We start from the raw sequence: 18,785 nt of genomic DNA on the forward strand, positions 1-18,785 counted from the left end.
ATGGCGAACAAAAGGTTACAACTCAGTTCCCACAGTAAACTTCAAAAAGGTCACTTTCATGTATTCAGAGGCCCGGAACATAATTACAGTAACATCGCCGGTTCCCAACTGTAAAAGCACATCATCCCATCATTAGGCGCATTCCATTCTGGCTGTAAGCGAGTTAAGGGAAGAGGCAGAAACAGGTGCAAGGAAGACAGAAAACAGACAACAGATTGGTAAAGAGTGTAGGGGGCAATATCGGAAGCGTGATTGCAGGATCAAAGGACTCGTGCTTAATGCATGCACGGCTGAAACAATAGCCCGGCACGGCAAGATGAGCCCCGAGCGGAGCCATCTGCCTTTGCTGTGTCATCCCCCTCGTCATAAAGACACCCTCAAAGGAACACGTGTTTTCCGCAAGTTCTTGGGAACCCAGGGTCACGAAGAGGACGGCGTCTGTTCGCTGGCTACTTGAGGGCAAGAAACAAAATGGATGCCGTATCTAAAATGGAACCCGTGGGTTCAGATGAAGAACCCCACGAATAAGACGAACGATGCAAAGTAGTATAGCGAAAACGCGTACACCCACTAAACTCGTCATTTGCGGTTCATAGATATCAAACTTGTCCATATTCGAACGAGTCGAAAACGCCGTCACGATTCTCACGGAACCTCACAGGGGTATTTTTAGGGTTCAGGGGTAGGTTTGGGTTTTGGGGTACAGGGGTATTTTAAGGGTTCGGGCTAGGTTTGGGTTTTGGGGTACAGGGGTATTTTAGGGTTCAGGGCTAGGTTTGGGTTTTGGGGAACAGTGGTATTTTTAGGGTTCAGGGCTAGGTTTGGGTTTTGGGGTACAGTGGTATTTTTAGGGTTCAGGGCTAGGTTTGGGTTTTGGGGTACAGTGGTATTTTTAGGGTTCAGGGCTAGGTTTGGGTTTTGAGGTACAGGGGTATTTATAGCGTTCAGGGCTAGGTTTGGGTTTTGGGGTACAAGGGTATTTTTATAGGGTTAGGATGGGTTAGTGTTTACGGCTGTTGGGGTATTTTAAGGAGTAAGGGTGGGTTATGATTATGGGGTGCAGGGGTATTTAAAGGGAGCAGGGTGGGATTAGCACACGATATGAGACATGGCATGAAGGGCGGAACGTACCACACGCCCCCAGCGTTTGTCACGCCCCCACCAAACGCTCACAGCACAACGCAGACACGCCCACAAGGGACTGCTTTGCTGGCACGGTTCTTTTACCTTTTAAATGTATATGGTGGGCGTCTGCGTAGCCTATGTCCTTCTGCTGCAACTGCCCTTTCCAACGCTGTATTGGATGTTGTGATTGGTGCTGTGGTTCCTGAGATTACCCGCCTCAAAGGTTTGGGCTCTCTCTTTATTATATTAGTACTAGCAGCCCGTCCCAACGTTGTCCGGGTATGAATTGCTGCCGGCCAGTAGTATATTGTTTAGTAGGATTTCGTTTTGATGGCATTTCTTATCTGTGACAGGCCTGTGAAACGCTCCGATTCACAGTGCACTGCTGATGCACTTAAGAGTGCGTGTTCAGTAGTGTGTGAACTCGAGTTTCCCTACTTTATTTTTCCTTGCAATATTATATGGCGCGACCTCGACAACATGGCATGAGCACAATTTACATTACAGAAGAACACATTCATTTGTGGTAGGCACGGGGAGACAAAGCGATTTGCCTGGAATCACAGGATGTTGAGCTGATGCCGAGATTCGAACGTAGCTCCCTAGCTCTAAAGTTAGCAATTCTAGAACTTGTGGCGGGAGGTGTGTCTAAAAGTGTATGTCGGTGCTGGCCATCAATGAGAGGATCCTGTGCATTTTTCAAATCAGTGGTGAAAAAATAGGAGTATGTTGCTGGAGATGTGGGCCGCCGTGCCACCAATGTACTTACCGGGGGAGGGTAAACACCCATTACTACGCAACTTTCTTTCCGCATACCATCACTCCGCATACTTTCATTACGAAAGTACCATGACTCCGCAATGCCATTATAACGCATGGCAGTACATTTTATATGCTTTTAACATGCATACATTTACAACGAAATTCGTTGTAAATGCATGAATGGTAAAAGCATGTTTTTTTAAATGTTTGGTTAAGGTAAGTATGGGTATAGGGGTATATGTTTTGGGGTACCGAGGTATATCTTTTGGGGTGTTTGGGTATTTTAAGGGTTCAAATCTAGTTTTGGGTTAAAGGGTACAGGGGTAGTTTTAGGGTTTAGGTATAGGTTTGGGTTTTGGGGTATAGGGGTATTTTTAGGGTTATGGGGTAGGTTTGGGTTTTGAGGTATAGGGGTATTTTAAGGGTTCGGGGCTAGGTTTGTGTTTTGGGGTACAGGGGTATTTTTTAGGGTTCAGGGCTAGGTTTGAGTTGGGGTACAGGGGTATTTTAGGGTTCAGAGGTAGGTTTGGGTTTTGTGGTACAGGGTTATTTTCATGGTTCAGGGCTAAGTTTGGGTTTTGGGGTACAGGGGTATTTTTAGGGTTCAGGGGTAGGTTTGGGTTTTTGGGGTACAGGGGTATTTTAAGGGTTCAGGACAAGGCTTGGGGGTACAGGGGTATTTTAAGGTTCAGGGGTAGGTTTGGGGTACAGGGGTATTTTTAGGGTTCAGGGCTAGGTTTGGGTTTTGGGGTACAGGGGTATTTATAGGATTCAGGGGTAGGTTTGGGTTTTGAGGTACAGGGGTATTTATAGGGTTCAGGGCTAGGTTTGGGTTTTGGGGTACAGGGGTATTTTTAGTGTATAGGGATAGGTTTGGGTTTTGGGGTACAGGGTATATTTATAGGGTTAAGATGGGTTAGTGTTTAAGGGTGTTGGGGTATTTTAAGGAGTAAGGGTGGGTTATGATTATGGGGTGCAGGGGTGTTTAAAGGGAGCAGGCTGGACACCCGGAGCTGGAATGTACAGAACCTGGGAAGGAAAAACAATGAAATATTGGGCACAACGCTCGCTTTTTTTCCCCGTAATTCCGCGCCCCGCACACGCCCCCAGCACACGCCCACAGCACACGACACGATATGAGACATGGCATGAAGGGCGGAAAGTACCACACGCCCCCAGCGTTTGTCACGCCCCCAGCACACCGCAGACACGCCCACAAGGGACTACTTTGCTGGCACGGTTCTTTTACCTTTTAAATGTATATGGTGGGCGTATGCATAGCCTATGTCCTTCTGCTGCAACTGCCCTTTCCAACGCTGTATTGGGTGTTGTGATTGGTGTTGTGGTTCCTGAGATTACCCGCCTCAAAGGTTTGGGCTCTCTCTTTATTATATTAGTATAGATGGATTTATATATATATATATGTATGTATATATATATATATGTATGTAATGCAAAAAAAGAAGCAGAGACCTCTGGGTAGTTCTCAAGTTTAGGTGGAAAGCAGCTCCTGTATGGAGCACCCTCAACCCCGACGACACCCCAATTTTGCTCACGTCAAATGTCTGTTTTTCTATCAAAGTCTTTGTATTTCAAAATATTTTATTGAAAATAAATTTTACATATACAGAAATAAAACAGTTGTCTTGCTTTGGGCAGCTCTTACAATGTGTACTTTGGCATAGTGGAGCCAGAGAGAGGAGAGAGGGGGGGGGGGGGGGTTTATGGTTTACTGCCTCAGGTGGGCATCGAGGGCTTCCCACATGTCCTCTTTGGCTGTATGGTTTGCCGCCTTGTTTTTGGCGGTAATGTTGTCTGCCCCCCGAAGGAATGTAACCCAGTTGAACCAGCGTTTAAAGGTGGCTTTGCTAGTGTTCTTCCAGTTCCCCAGGATACTTTTCTCCGCTGCCGTCAGCAGAACGTCGATTAGTTCACGTTCTTCTTTGGACTGAAGCTGTGGTGCTAGGACGGCTGTGGCAATACCCGCTAGGCCTCGTTGTGTCTGGCATCCTGTGATTGTGTCTATGAGGTTGTATACTTTGTTCCAGAATGTTTTAACTTTGGGACATTCGTATATCATGTGGGCTAGGTCTCCCCTTGCTTTATGGCAGATCCAGCAGGTGCTACTTCCACTTGCCCCCACGGTTTCTAGTCTCGCTGGTGTCCAGTGTAGTCTGTGTAGTATCCAGTATTTTGTTTGTGCCAACTGCGGTGTTATTTTGTTTTTGGACGCTGATGTCCATACTCTAGCCCTCTCCTCTTCGTTTAGCGGTCTCTGTATAATCTCCTCCAAGAAGGCTATTGTTTTGTTGTTTAGAGCTGTGGTGCGTGGTGTGATTAGTTTGTAGATCTGCGCTGTTTGGTGGCCTGTCTTGTTTAGATTCTGTGCATACTGTATGATGGTTGGTTTGTGTTTGGAGAGGTTTGCCCTGGTGATGGCTGCTTTGATTCTTAGGAATTCATAGAATTCCTTGTTTGGTAGTCTGGTTATCTGCTGCAGTGCCTTGTAGGTGAGTGGGTTGTTTCCTACTTCTAGTTGTGCTGGTGTCGTAATTCCTCTGTTATACCACTCTTTGCTATCTAGCGCCTTCCCTTTGTATGTGATTTTGGGGTTATGCCATAATGACTCCTATTTGGTACCTCTGATGCTTACTTCAAGTTCCCTATCTACTCTCAGTAGCGCTGTTTTTGTGTTCCGGAGTATCGCATTTTTGACTTCTGGGTGTCTGTTTGCCGTAAGCGCCATGATCGGGTCTGCTCCTCCTAGAATGCCCCTTTCCAGGTCCAGCCATACCAGCATGTACTCTGGTGTGGGGGCAACCCAGTGTAATCCCTGTTTGGGAAGGCATGCCGTTTGGAAGGTCTTGTAGTTTGTGAGGTTCAGTCCTCCCTGTTCTTTTTTAAGTCTGAGTTATGCTAGGCTGATTCTTGCCCCCCACCCCCCCCCCACATAGGAACGTATTGATAGCTTTGTCCATGTGTTTGTGGAAATCCGTTGTTAGAGTAAGTGGCAGCATGGACAGCAAGTAGTTTAGCATAGGGGTGACCATCATCTTGATTATCTCAATTCTTCCCCACCAGCTAATAAATTTGGGGCCCCATGTTTCTAGCTTGGTCTTAATCTTTTTCAGCATCGCTTCCTCGTTGTGGTCTAAGGTTGATCTACGGTCCCTCCCGAAGAGGGGGCCAAGATATTTTAGGGGTTTTGTTTGCCACGCCAGTCCGGACGTTCCTAGGACTGTTCTGGTGGTGTGGCAGTTCATCGGTTTGCATTCGGATTTATCCCTGTTAAGTTTGTAACCTGAGACCTGTGCGTACTCCTCTATTGTTTGTACGAGTGCTTCTATTGACTCTTGTGGCTTGCTTGATGTGATCAGGATGTCATCCGCGTACGCTGCTAGCTTGAAGGCTTGACCCTCTACTTGCACTCCTGTGATCCGCGGGTTCGACCTAATCATGTGGAGGAGTGGCTCTAGTGCCAGCAGGAATAGCCCTGGTGATAAAGGGCACCCTTGTCTTGTCCCTCTGCCTAGGGTGAGTGTTTCTGATGTGGCCGCATTGACCACCACTCGAGCCCGGGGGTTTTTGTACAGAGACATGATCATGCCTCTGTATCTCTCCCCAAGTCCGAATTTGCGCATACATTGGTCTAGGAATGGCCACGAGACTCTATCGAAGGCCTTTTCTGCGTCTAGCGCGATCATAACGGCCTTTTCCGTACTGTTTGCAGTGCGGTTTATTAGGTGGCAGAGCAGTCTGGTGTTGTCTTGTGATAGTCTGTTTTTCAGATAGCCCACTTGCGTTTTGTGTATGAGAAAGGGAAGATATGCATTTAGTCTCGCTGCCATTACTTTTGCGTAGATTTTACAATCAATGTTTATTAAGGAGATTGGCCTGTAGTTTTGTGGGAACTGAGGGTCCGTCCCTTCTTTGGGGATGACAATAATGTTTGCCTCCGCCATTGAGTCTGTCATGTTCCCCTTTTCCGCACATGTCTGGAAGACTCTGACCAGTGTGTCTTTGAGCAGCGGTTGGAACTGTTTGTAAAATGTTGCCGTGAAGCCGTCTGGCCCTGGGGCTTTGTTGGCTTTTAGCAAGTCTATGGCCATTCCTACTTCTGTTCTGTTTATGTTTTGGTCTAGCGCCTCTCTTTGATCGATGCTTAGTTTGGGTAGGTCTAGTTTCTCTAGCAGGCTTGCCCCCCCCCCGTCTGCCTCCAGTGATGTGTCGGCTGTGTATAGTTCCTTATAGAACCTCCTGAACGTTTCGAGGATTTGTTTGTTTGCCGTGTGTGTTTTGTTGTCTATGTCGGTGATTGCTGCAACTGAGTGTTGCCTCTGTTTGGCTTTTAAGTATCCTGCTAGTGCCCTTCCTGCTTTGTTTGCTGAGCATAAGTTTATGGATTTGTATTTGTTGATCCATGTGGAGGCCCTCTCGCTTAATATTCTGTTGAGGTCGTACTTTTTCTTTGTGAGTGTCGTAAGTGTGTTCCTGTCCAGTAAATTTACAGTGTGGTTCCCTTCTAGCTCCTTTATCTGCTCCTCCAGCTCTCTAATTTTTTTGTTCCTGCCTCTGTTCATTCTTGCCTTAATGCTTAGGAGTTTCCCTCTTATTGTGGCTTTTAGTGCTTCCCACAGTGTCATGACTTCTGTGTCTTCTGTGTCACTGTATTGGAGATATTCTTTGATAGCCTCTTCTATTTCAGTGATGTTAGCGGGGTGTTCTAGTATGTCGCTATTGAGGCGCCATCTTCTGCTTGGTGTTTCATTGTCTTTCCCGCTTATGGAGAGGGAGATGTGGGCATGATCTGAGATGGCTATGGGTCCTATCTCCGTTGTGTCAGTCAGGTGTGTGTGTGTGTGTTTGACATAAGTATATAGTCTATTCTACTGTACGAGTTGTGGGGGTTCGAGTAGAATGTGTATTCTCTAGCGCTGGGGTGTTGTAGTCTCCATGGGTCTGATAATGCAAATTTGGTACATAAGTTTTTAAGTGTGTTCTGTTCTTGTGTAGCATGGCTAGGCCTGTGTGGGTGCCTGTCTATGGCTTTGTCCATCGCCTGGTTCATGTTTCCCGCTGTGATTAGTAGTTCCCCCAATGGGATCTTGCTGAGCTCGCTTTCTACCTCCTCCCAGAACTTTTTGTCTGCTGCGTTCGGCCCGTAGATGTTTGCTATGTGCATGGTTTCCTCGCCTCTTTTGATGCATGTGAGTAGTCTCCTACCTTGTGTCTCTGCTACGTTGTCGTGAACCCTGAACTTTGCTTTCTTGCTGATAATGGTGATCACCCCTCCCTTTTTATTGACGGCTGGTGAGCATACAACCTCGCTTATCCAGTTTGCCTTGAGCCTGTTGGCATCCTCTATGGATACTCTGGTTTCTTGGAGCACGTATACATCTGCTTTTGTGTCTATTTAGGTATTCTAATGTCTTCCGTCGCTTGACGGGGTGGTTTAGGCCTTTGACGTTTAGTGAAACGATCTTGATGTCTGTGGCTATCTGTGCTAGGGCCTGAGTGTCAGGTGTCATGGTACCTTCGTTATCTCGCTGCTAACTGAGCTGGTTCCTATGTTGTACCTCTGTATCTGGTGTCGCACCGCCGCCCGTCACCAGTCTTTGGGCCCCCCCGGGGTGTGGATAGGAATGGGGATGTGTGTATGTGCAGAAGGAAGAAGGAAAAAAAGAAGAAATAGCTCCACCAAGATGTGATTGTCCGTGCTTCATGGCCTTCCCCCCGGCCCTCTCCACCCCCCCCCCCCACTCCCTTCCCCCCGTCAACGTACTGTAAACGTGCGACAGCAACGGTTCTCCGCCCTCTGCCCCACCGGGTACAAATTAAAACCACCCCCTGCTTCCCTCCGTGCTGTGCATACGATAAAAGGATATCTATTGTTGATCCCTGGGGCCTGCCCTTCAGTGAACATTCCTGAGAGTCTCGTAATACTTTGTCTGGTAGTCTTTAGCTCTTCATTCCGTTTATCATGAGGTAGGTGTCCGTTTCATTTTGAGGTAGTTGTAGTTGTTGTCTGCGTTTTTCTCTGTGGTCTCGTGTCAGAGTCTCTTATCCACGACCTGCTGCCTCATTTTCTCCTGTCTCCGAGCCGTCCGATGAGGCCCTTCTCTTTGCCGTTCCCGGGCTGTTTTGTTCCATCTCCTCCTGATCTGGATCCTGAAGGTATCTACGTAGCTCTGCCGGGTCGTCGAACAAGCGTGTGCCTTTTCTGTCTGATATTTTCATTTTTGCTGGTCTTGCAAAGCTACACCTTATCTTGGCCTTCTTCAAAGTGTCTCTTAGCGCCAGGAAGCCCTTCCTTGTTTCTACCGTGCCTTTTGAGAAGTCCTGGGTGATGATTATCTTTTTGCCCTTCCAGTTGAGAGATTGGCCCTTACGTGCAAAGGCGAAGATCGCATCGGTGTGGTTTGCTCTCAGGAGTTTGCAAATGATTGTTCTTGGGCCCTTCATGTGCTGTTGTCCTATGGCCGGTACTCTGTACCCTTTGTCGATCTCGAAAGTTCTTTCGAAGTTGAGGCCTGTCAGTTTGGGGATTAGTACCTCAAGTAGTGCTGCGCATGAGCCCGCCGCTTCTTCATCTTCTTCTGGCACTCCTAGGATCCTGATGTTCCCTTTCCTGTTTTTGTCTTCTTGTTCCGCCAGCAGTCTCTGCATGTCACTAGAGATCTTGGAAATGTAACGTACGTCTCTGTCCATGGTGTCTGATTTGTCTTCTATTTCGCTAATTCTTCTTTCTGCTTCCCCTACTCTGCTCGCTATTCTGTTCTGGTCTGCACGTATGGCTGTGAGTTCTAACTGAACATTGTCCATGGAGTTCTTGGTGGCATTGGCCAGGTCGTTAGCTTCCGTTATTTTTTTGACGAGCAGGTCCATTGCTGTCTCCGTGTTCTGAATGCTCTTCAGTTTGATTGGTGAATCCAGGTCCTCCCTAATTTTTTTGTTGTCACTGACCGACATCCTTCCAAAGCCTCTTCTTTCCTGGTAGATGGACAGCCTGTCCTTCTTTTGCTGATCCGCCTGTTGGGCTCCTTGTGGTGGGCTGTTGTTTGTATTGTCCTATCTTTGTTCTTTGTGGTGCCCCCAAATGTGAACCTGCTTGGCCACCTCGCAGTTCTTGTTCTAGTTTTCCCGGACGCCAGAGCTTCTGTATCTGAGCAGGGGGGCTGTTGGTTGAGGTGCCTGGTGCCCACTTGTGTTCACTGTGTTCCTTGGCTTGGTGTTGGGATGCGTGTTTGCTTTCCCCCTCCCCAGTTGCTGCGTGCTTACGCCTGCTCCCAGGTTCTCTGTGGCTCATTGCTGCCTTCGTTGAGACTTTGCCCTGTTTCCGATTGCCTGTTTAGGGGGCCTCCTGGGCCTGCGTCCGCTCCAACGTGTTTTGGCTGATATTGGGTGCCTGCACTGCCGTGTGGTTTCCGGCTCTCTGTAGGCTCTTCCTGCCGCTGTAATAGAGTTGCGCCTGTCCTTGCTCTGGTTTCCCTTTGCTGTCCCAATCTAAGATGTCCGCCGCCTACCCTTGCTGCCCCTCTCAAGATGCCCGCCGTGGCTTCTTGCGTTAGCAGGGGTTGTGAGCACACTTCGGCTGGTTGGGGCGCCTTGCGTTAATGATCAGCGCACCACCGGGCCTGCGCCCAGTTCCTTGCCTCCCACGTCTTGCCCACTGACCTTCTGCCGGTGCTCCCCCCGGAGCTTTTGCCCCGACTTCATGCCCTACTTAAGATGGCCGCCACCGCTTGTTACTCTTGTTGTTCTTCACGGTTCTCCGGTTAGTTGCTTGCTTGCCTGCTTTAGTTGCTTTGTGCCTTTAAAGGCTTAGGTCTGCGCCTGGGATGCGGAAACTGGCGTTGTTTGGCGCTGTGGGCTGCGTGCTCCTGATTTGCCCCCAGAGCGTTCGCAACCTTCTCGAGTTTCCTGAGATAGCTGGGGATGTGAGCACTCTTCGGCTGGTTGGGGCGTTGTGCGTTAATGATCAGCGCATCACCGGCCTGCGTCCATTTCCTTGCCTCTAGCGCCTTGCACACTGACCTTCTGCCGGTGTTTCCCCGGAACTTTTTTCGCCGACTCCGTGCCCTTCTTAAGATGGCCGCCACCGCTTGTTACGCTTGTTGTTCTCCTCGCTCTCCGGTTAGTTGCTTGCTTTAGCTGCTTTGTTTCTTTAAAGTCTTAGGTCTGCTTGCGCCTGTGAGGCGGAAACCGGCATTGGTTGGCGCTGTGGGCTGCGTGCTTCCGATTTGCCACTGGAGCGTTCGCTACCTTCTTGCGACGTTGTGGTACTAAGATGGCCGCCTCCAGCTAGCGGGATTCGGTTTCGCTTTCTCCTTTCTCTTTTGACGGAGCTCTAGATGCTTGCTCGCTGGGGGTTCACGCTGCCGCGTATGCCGCTGTTCGCTGCCTTTACCCCGCTGTTTCTTCCAGCGCTTCTGGGGTCTCTGGACGTGTTCGGTGTTGCGGTATCGTGGTGCCCCCTCTGTGTCTTCCTATTCAGCGCCCGCCATCTTGGTCCGCCTCGCTTTCTTCTTCGCTTCCTCAGGGCTCTTGGCTATTTCTCCTTTTTCCTTATGTTTCCTCTGCCTCCGCGCCTTGAGCCTTCTGCTCCTCACGTTCCCACACCTTCTGTGCTGGTTCACGGAGGGCCCACCTGAGATGAATAAAAGCAACCCCTGACATGTGTTTTGCTCTCATTAGAGCTCTTCAGAGAGGTATAGCTTTGCCAGACGCAAGGAAGCACCTAGTATAAGTCAAAACAAGACAATTTCAGTCATAGAGTGACGCATAAATTATGCAAAAAAGAAGCAGAGACCTCTGGGTAGTTCTCAAGTTTAGGTGGAAAGCAGCTCCTGTATAGAGCACCCTCAACCCCAGCGACACTCTAAATTTGCTCACGCCAAATGTCTATTTTTCTATCAGTCTTTAAGCGTAGGATTAGCGTGCCATCCATGCAGAGATAGAAAGGGACAAAGTCTTTTGCAGTTTCTACAGCAAAATGTTTAAACATAGGACTAGCACAGCGCTGTCCATGCCAAGCTGTTAACCCCTTGGCTGCGGGGTGTTTCCCACCCGCGGCACCGCTGTGCTTCTGACGAGCTCGGCTCGTCATGAGGCACAGCGGAGCTGCCCTCGTGACGAGTTGAGCTCATCACACCGCACCCGTTTTTAGAACGTTCAGCACAGCGGGAAAATTATCCCCGCGTGCAAACGTTCCAACGGCTGTGACGAGCTCAGCTCGTCATGAGGGCGGTCAACCGTCCCTCATGACGAGCTGAGCTCGTCAACAGCACACAAGGGTTTAAATAACAAAAGCCTTTTACCACTCCAGGCATTGTATACCGCTTTGAATTGGTAAAATACCAACCAAGCCAATCTGAAATGAATAAAAGCAACCCTGACACGTGTTTTGCTCTCATTAGAGCTCTTCAGAGAGGTATAGCTTTGCCAGACACAAGGGAGCACCTAGTATAAGTCAAAACAATACACTTTCAGGCGTAGAGTGACGCATAAATTATGCAAAAAGAACTCTGGGTAGTTCTCAAGCTTAGGTGGAAAGCAGCTCCTGTATAGAGCACCCTCAACACAAGCGACACTCTAAATTTGCTTGCCTCAAATGTCAAATATATATACACACTACACACACATATACTTACCTTAACTATACTTTCCATGCATGATAAAACATGTGTGTGCTAAATAATGCAGGGTAAAGGCATTGTATGGTAATGCCTGTGTTGTAAAGGTTGTTTCCCATTATCATTCATATCTTATTTATGTAAATGTATTAATGATGAAACATTCACCATTTTCTATCACTGCTAATATTTCCCTTCCTTATTTTGAGATGGTCCATCTGTTCACATTTTAATTATTGAAAAGGTGTTAAATTACATTAATTGTTTTGTCTCGAAACCAGAAAATGTTGGTCCCTTTCTGGTCGCAAAACAAACATACATTGTGTCTGACTGACACTTATTAAAAGTTGTCAATGTTTAAATAGGTATCTAGGTAAAAATATATGCGTTTTTTACTAGTTGGGGTGAGGGTCTGATCTTGTTGAGTTGCTTGACAAGATGTATGAACAAATGTCAAACGTTCTATCACGTTACACTGTTTTTAGGTAATATGACTCAAAAACATTGTTTATATTGTTTGTTTTAGCAGAAAAAAAGATACAAATACAGTGGATGTATTTGATATGGCCAGATTACGCATGCAGGCCCCAGTGAGACGTCCTTCATCTATGAGGAATGACGCCATCAATGTACAGAACATCCGTGAATTTAATGACCTCAAATACAGAGGTGAGCTGATCTATTTTTACAAACATTTTTTGCACCACTTAAACAAAACACACTAAAAATAATTTCATGTGAAATTTTCCATTAAAGGTGGAAATTACATGCCTAACAGCTACTTTTTAGTTCAAGTAGTTTTTATTAGTTAGAAATAGAAAAGAGGCATACATTCAGAAAATACATGCGAAACATATAAAATCCATGTAATGCAAGATGTACCTGAGAATACAGTTGATTACACAGAGAAAATTAGTGCAGCTACTTTTTTAGTGTGTATTATCACTCTACATGTTTGATACATTATTCCATCATCAATAGGATGACTGCAGAACACTTTTACAATAAACACTTGAGACTTCTTCATGTACCTCAAAGAGGTTCTCTCTTGCTTGAACCCCGAATGCTATTTAGGTTTCCACTTTTTTGTTTGAATATTTTGGCTATGTTACTTACTTTAATTAAGGATGACAAATCTATTTTAAAAGTGCTTATATATCTTATATATAGTGAACCAAACTTCACTAAGAAATGGCAAATGATTCTCCCCTGGTCCAGAGTGCTCATGTTGATCTTCAACGTTTGTACAGAATGCAACTTGGGCCATCACATCATTCTTCAGGAACAAAGGAACGACAGGCTGGCTCAACTTTGACTGTAGTTCATGGGAATCATCTACATAACCCATTGCAGCCTTTTACCTTTTTTGACTTTTGACCTTGTGCCTCTGCCCCAGGGTAGGGTGACATAATCTGGGTTTTATGCTTAATTCATATGGCATGAAAGTTTTCCGGTTCGCAGTGTGTATTATGCTTTCAGAATTCTTATGGATATACCCGGAGAACAGAATTCTCATTTCTAGCATTATTTCTGATGGATACATCTGCCAGTGGAATCCTCACCTTGTGAATATTCCCCTGCGGCAGCAACATTCGGAAATTCTTTTGTAGCTCATCACGCCGACGTGGATGATGTCACAGAAGCACGGCATCACGCATGGCTCCGCTGACGTCACTGACTCCATTATAGGACTCCGTCGGCGTGTGACATCAGTTCCCTTTTTTCCACGTCGTCGACGCTAACGGTTTTTCTAGGGATCTTCAGTAGCTCGTTTGTTACTCTGTTACTGTTGGTTGTTTTCAGTGATTTCTTGTTTCCTGTCGAAATGTCTTCGAAGAAATCCGGGTTTAAGCCCTGTGGGAAGTGCGGAAAGTTTATGTCCATAACAGATCCGCACGAAGACTGTGTATGGTGCCTTTCTTTTGATCATGACGTCCAAGGGTGTCCCTGTTGTAAGAAGATGAACCCCAAGGCCCTGCCAGAAAGAGAGGTGAAGCTTCTTGTAGCGAAGATGAAAGGCAAGAAAGATAGAAAGAGTTCGAAGTCCCGCTTGAGGCGGTCGAAGTCGCGGTCGAGGTAGAGGTCGGCTTCGAGGTCTTCTTCGGGGCATGTTTCTCGATCCAAGAAGAAGCATAAGAAGAGGAAGCATGGATCTCGGCATCGTTCTGAGAGAGAGTCGGATCCGAAGTCTAAGTCTCCACATCGACATCGGAAGGATTATGTGTCTCCTTCACCTGTTGTCCTGGGTCCGGAAGGTGAACCCTTGCCTATGGAGTCTCCGGAGCAGTCTCCGGCTCTGGCTTTGAATCCTTCCCCGACGCCGACACACTCTCCACCTCGAGAGGAGGAAGAGGCTCCGTTGCCTGAAGGGTCTGCGACTCCGGTGCATCATCCTGCGTATCCGGTTGACCCGATTCCTGTACCTCGACAGGATCAGCCTATGGGTTCATACCCTCCATTTCCAGGCCGTGTGTAGGAAGGTACATCCTGACTATGGTTGCCCCCAACTTTTTGCCCTGTGTTTTAGCTGGTTTTGGACATAGTCGACCTGGGACCCTGCCAATCAGGACCCCAGGCCTACTGCTCTCTCTTTAAAATGGATTCCATGTACCCTAGGTACATTTCCAATTGGTACTGGGCCACCCTATCAGACCCTGTAACTCAGGGCATGGGTGTACCCAGGGCTGCCAGGGGCTGCAGCATGTATTATGCCACCCCTGGCTGGCCTCTTAAATTTGACACAACTGGCTGCATGACAGCTGGGGCAAAGTCGTGTAATCACCCTTTGCTGTAGGTGTAGTATACCTATACCTAACCCTAAAATGGACACACAGATTCCTATCAGTCACTCCTATGGCAGGCCTTGACAATCCTGAAGGCAGAGTGCTTGGAATCATGTGAGATGGTGCTCTGGCATGAGCTGAGCCTGTCTGCAGCTTGCGGAATCAAGTCCTAATAGCTGTTCCATGATATCGCATACCATATACTTTTAAGTGCATTATAATCCTCGCGGTTAAATGCTATCTTTGGTATTGCTTTATCAAAACATGTCGAGTAAGGTGTCATACGAATTGGAATACTAACCCCTCGCCAATTCTGGCGACGGGGTTAGCATTCCACCCTTCTAGAGGGACACGACATGTATGTAACTGTGAACCCCGGTTAAAGTTAACTGAAGCCTCAGCTCCACAAAATGGATGCTGCCACCACAGACACGAGTCTGACCCCCTGCAGCTGGGAGTCCTTCCAGCGAGGGGAGCCTGGACAAAGGGTTTCCTGTCAGGGGCGGTGCTAGCACCGTCCCAGACATGGTTTTGTGTATCCTGGGTAGGCAGGGCTTTACAGGAAGGTGACTGCTGAGTGGCACCCCGGTGCTCACTACGCATAGGCCGGTCTGAACCAGTTCCAGGGGCACACCAGCCCCTGGCCTGGGGAAGTCCGGCATGGCTGAGGGGTGTAACCACCCCCCACCTAGTCCCACCCATAGGCAGGACCTAGTCACCGGGTCAGCCCCCTTTTTTAGTATAAAGATGGGAGCGGGCCCCCTGTTAAAATTAGATCATCTTTGGAATCAAGATACCACTTTCTTCGAAAGGACTTCACGATTTCTTCTTCAAGATTCTCCCTTGTGGCTAAGGAGTAGTCACCCTGCATCCGCAGGCACCATCCTAAAGAACACTGCGGTCTGCTGCAAGTCCTTCATCACGAATCCGACGACCCAGCTCGACGAGACCCGGCTTCCCTGGCACCTCTGACCTCTACTCACCTCTACAGCCCAGCTGAGAACCGTGAGTGCGACGAGACCTCAAGGGACCGACGATCGCCAAGACTGCACGACATCTTTACTGCAAGCCCACCGTGTCCTCCACTGGTGAGTGCTTTGGGGTCCGAGAAGCCCCGACCCTGCGCAGCTCCAGCACCCAAGATCAGCCCCCCTGCATCTCCACGATCTGCGTGGGGCCCTTCTGCTGTTTGCTGTGCACCGCGTTGTTTGGCTACTAGCCGGCTGGCTTGTGGCCCTCTGAACGACGCCCAACGACTTCACGACTGCTGGTCTGGTTGCTCCAGGCTGGCCTTTGCTTCCTTCTTCAAGAGAGGCACCCCGGACCCTCCTGGTCCACTCCAGACGCCATTTTAGGTCCACCGCGTGGGCTTGAATTTGCCAAGGCTTTGTTGCCCAATCCTGGGTCCAGCGACGCCGACAGCTTCTATCTTCGTGGGACAGCTCGATCCTCCATCCTGGTCGCCGACAACGCCTCCTGGTCCGTGAGATCTTCGAGTCAAGCGTCACCCACTCACCTAGTCGAGGTGGCTACCATCCGGTGCCCTCCTGGTGCCCACTGACTACTGGCTAGTAGTCTCGAACTTGGTCCCCTCTGCTTTCAGGTGTCATCTATCTTCAAGATCCAGGCTTGGATCCGACTGAACTTTCTTCACTGGTCACCGGCCAGCATCTTTTCTTCCGGCTCCTGGTCCGTCTACGAGGATTCCCGACGTCTTTTCAGACCTATGCAGCTGCAGCCCCTGGGCTAGGTAACTTCGGCATTTCGGTGCCCCAGCATAGCCTCACTATCCAAGGGTCAGAATCTACTTTCGTTTTCTCCCTACCAGGTCGGGTTCGCCCGAGAACATTAACTTTCTAATTCCTAGCTACCATAGACTTTTGTCCCGCATCTCGCGTGAGAGTGCACACACTGCACCCGAGTCCCCTAGGCCTCCTAGACATAATCTAACGATTCCCTAGTCAAGTCCTAGCGATTCCAAAAGCTATTAGTACTGTACTTACCTGCTAGGAATTTCGCATTCCACTTTCAGAGTATATGGTTTTCCGTGCCCCTCGGGCATTTGTATATACTGTGCTAACTTAAGTATTTTTGTAAGAGTTTTGGTTTGTGCTTAGTACCCTGTCCTCATAAAGAGTACAGGGCTGTTGTGATCTTTAAATAAATAACTGTTTATTTTCATAACACTTGTGTGGTGTCCTTTCACTTGGTATTCAAGGGGTATATGTGTGGTAAACAGCTGGCTTAACGCGCCCTCTCGAGTCTTTAGCCTTAGACTGCTCGTATCCACGCTACTAGGATAGCTGGTCTATAAGGTTGACTTACAACCAATCATCAATAAGGGTTGCTGGACTGATACATAGTGTTCACTAGAATAGTGAGCACTGCATATCAGGCCACCTTCTCACATTGGTGAGCAGCGGTTGGGATTTGAGCTTGCTGTTGTTTTACCACACGTATCCTAAGAATATCTTGTTGAAAGATCACATAAGTACTGTTAGGTACATATAACTAAAGCTTAGAATACTCTGAGTTCTACTGAACCAGCTGTTGTAGCTCCTCAAGGCTTAGCACACCTTGGCTGCAACTCTTAGCAAGGGATCAGTAGGTAACACATAGTGTAGGTAGGTGCATCACTTACACCACACTAGAAGCAGTATGTCGGCCACAGGAGGAAACACTGAGTCTCCCCTTGTGTCAGTTGACCCTCCACAGGTCATCCCTTCAAAATATACTGCTCTTAGCTTCCATGAGATGAGACAAGTGTGTACTCTCAGGAAACTAAAACAGGGGTCTAACCCCACCACTTCCTTTCTGATTGGTCTCTTAGAGGCTTATGATGCCAGTAGGGCTGGTAACCCAGACCCTTCTAATCCAGATGGAAGTTTGCCCTCCTTACAGGGTCCCTTTGATATCCATCCCCTCCTTGAGGCAGATGTTGCTGAGGATGAGGATGAGTTATCAGGGGATGAGGCAGATAAGGGACAGGTAGAAGTCAGCAGACTAAGCAGGTCCAACTTAAGCAGACATGAGCTTGGTACTGGGGAACTCCTGGGCCCACTCTCAGGTCAGCTTAACATTGGGAATGGACGAGTTAGGTCTCTATCAAGAGGCTCTAGCAGATCCTTTCGAACCAATGGCTCTCTCAACTCTTCTCACAGAGGAATGTCTTCCCCTAAGAGGAGAGTGTATGAAGCTGAAGAAAGGGCAGTCAAACTGAGGATTGAAAGGGAAGAACTTGCCCTGGCCAAAGAGAGACTTGCCCTTGCTAGAGAGCAAGAATTATGTGGGCTAGTTCCCACTGGTGGCAGCAATAAACCTAGCAATAGGGAAAGGAGTTTTGATACAAAGCACCTGAATAAGATAGTGCCCCCCTTTAAAGAAGGGGATGACATCCACAAATGGATTACTGCTTTGGAGAGAGCCTGCACTGTGCAGGGTGTTCCCCAAAGTAAGTGGGCAGCTATCTTGTGGCTCTCCTTTGATGGTAAAGGTAGAGATAAGCTCCTCACCACAAGGGTGGAGGATGCTAACAATTACCAAGTCTTGAAAAATGTACTGGTTGATGGGTTTGGTTTAACCACTGAACAATACAGGATGCTGTTCAGAGACACCCAGAAAACTCAGTCTCAAGATTGGACTGACTTTGTTGATTGTGCCACTAAGGCTTTTGAAGGCTGGCTACTGGGTAGTAAGGTTACTGATTTTAAAGGATTGTATAATCTAATTATGAGGGAGCAAATCTTAAATAATTGTCAGAACCAGTTATTACATCAGCACCTGGTAGACTCTGAGTTGACCTCTCCACAGGAATTGGGTAAGAGGGCAGACAAATGGGTCAGAACCAGGGTTAGGCCTAAAAACCAGGGTGGTGACCAGAAAAAGGAATCAACCAAGCCTCAAGAGAAGGGTGGGGATAAATCCACAGAGAAGACTTCCCTAGGGCCCCAAAACTCCAACAAGGGTGGTGGGTCCCAGAACACTCCTTCAGAACAGAAGAAACCTTATTGCCATACCTGTAAACAGGTGGGCCATTACAAAAGTGATGCCAGTTGCCCTAAAAATGGTAATAAGGGAAATACACCCCCAGGTAATACTCCTAAACCTCCTGTTACCACTAGTGGTAATCCCCCAGGTGGTGGGAGTGCCCCCAAGAATGTGGTGGGCATTACTTTGGGCAATCAGGAGGACTATGGCTTAGCCAGGTTCCCTGGCCACACTCTTGTCTGTGAGACTGGCATGGGGTTTGCCAACTTCACTACTGGACCCCACATTTTGGGAAAGTATAGACAAGAAGTGTTAGTGAATGGTCAGAAAGTTGAGGCATTCAGAGACACAGGGGCCAGCCTCACCATGGTGAGTGACCATCTGGTCCCCTCTGCTCAACTGACCCCTGGTTTTACTTATCAGGTGACAGACATTCATGGAATGAAGAGAAGGCATCCCATGGCAGTAGTCAAGCTCAGCTGGGGTAATGTCACAG

General features: G+C 48.0%; 1 protein-coding gene across 6 annotated transcripts in view; it reads left to right on the forward strand.

Annotated features, from left to right (window-relative positions):
* Positions 1-18,785, forward strand: part of CSPP1 (centrosome and spindle pole associated protein 1) — a 1,363,238-nt gene that overhangs the window by 1,047,628 nt on the left and 296,825 nt on the right. For 5 of the 6 annotated variants that reach the window (XM_086965839.1, XM_086965843.1, XM_086965845.1 and 2 more), the window contains one exon: positions 12,046-12,188. In XM_086965839.1, coding sequence (XP_086821965.1) covers positions 12,046-12,188 — 143 coding nt within the window. The remainder of the gene's footprint in view (positions 1-12,045; positions 12,189-18,785) is intronic. The other variant, XM_086965840.1, reaches the window with a different exon arrangement.

The sequence above is a fragment of the Lissotriton vulgaris genome, chromosome 4_1 (genome assembly GCF_964263255.1).
Source record: "Lissotriton vulgaris chromosome 4_1, aLisVul1.2, whole genome shotgun sequence".
NCBI lineage: Eukaryota > Metazoa > Chordata > Amphibia > Caudata > Salamandridae > Lissotriton > Lissotriton vulgaris.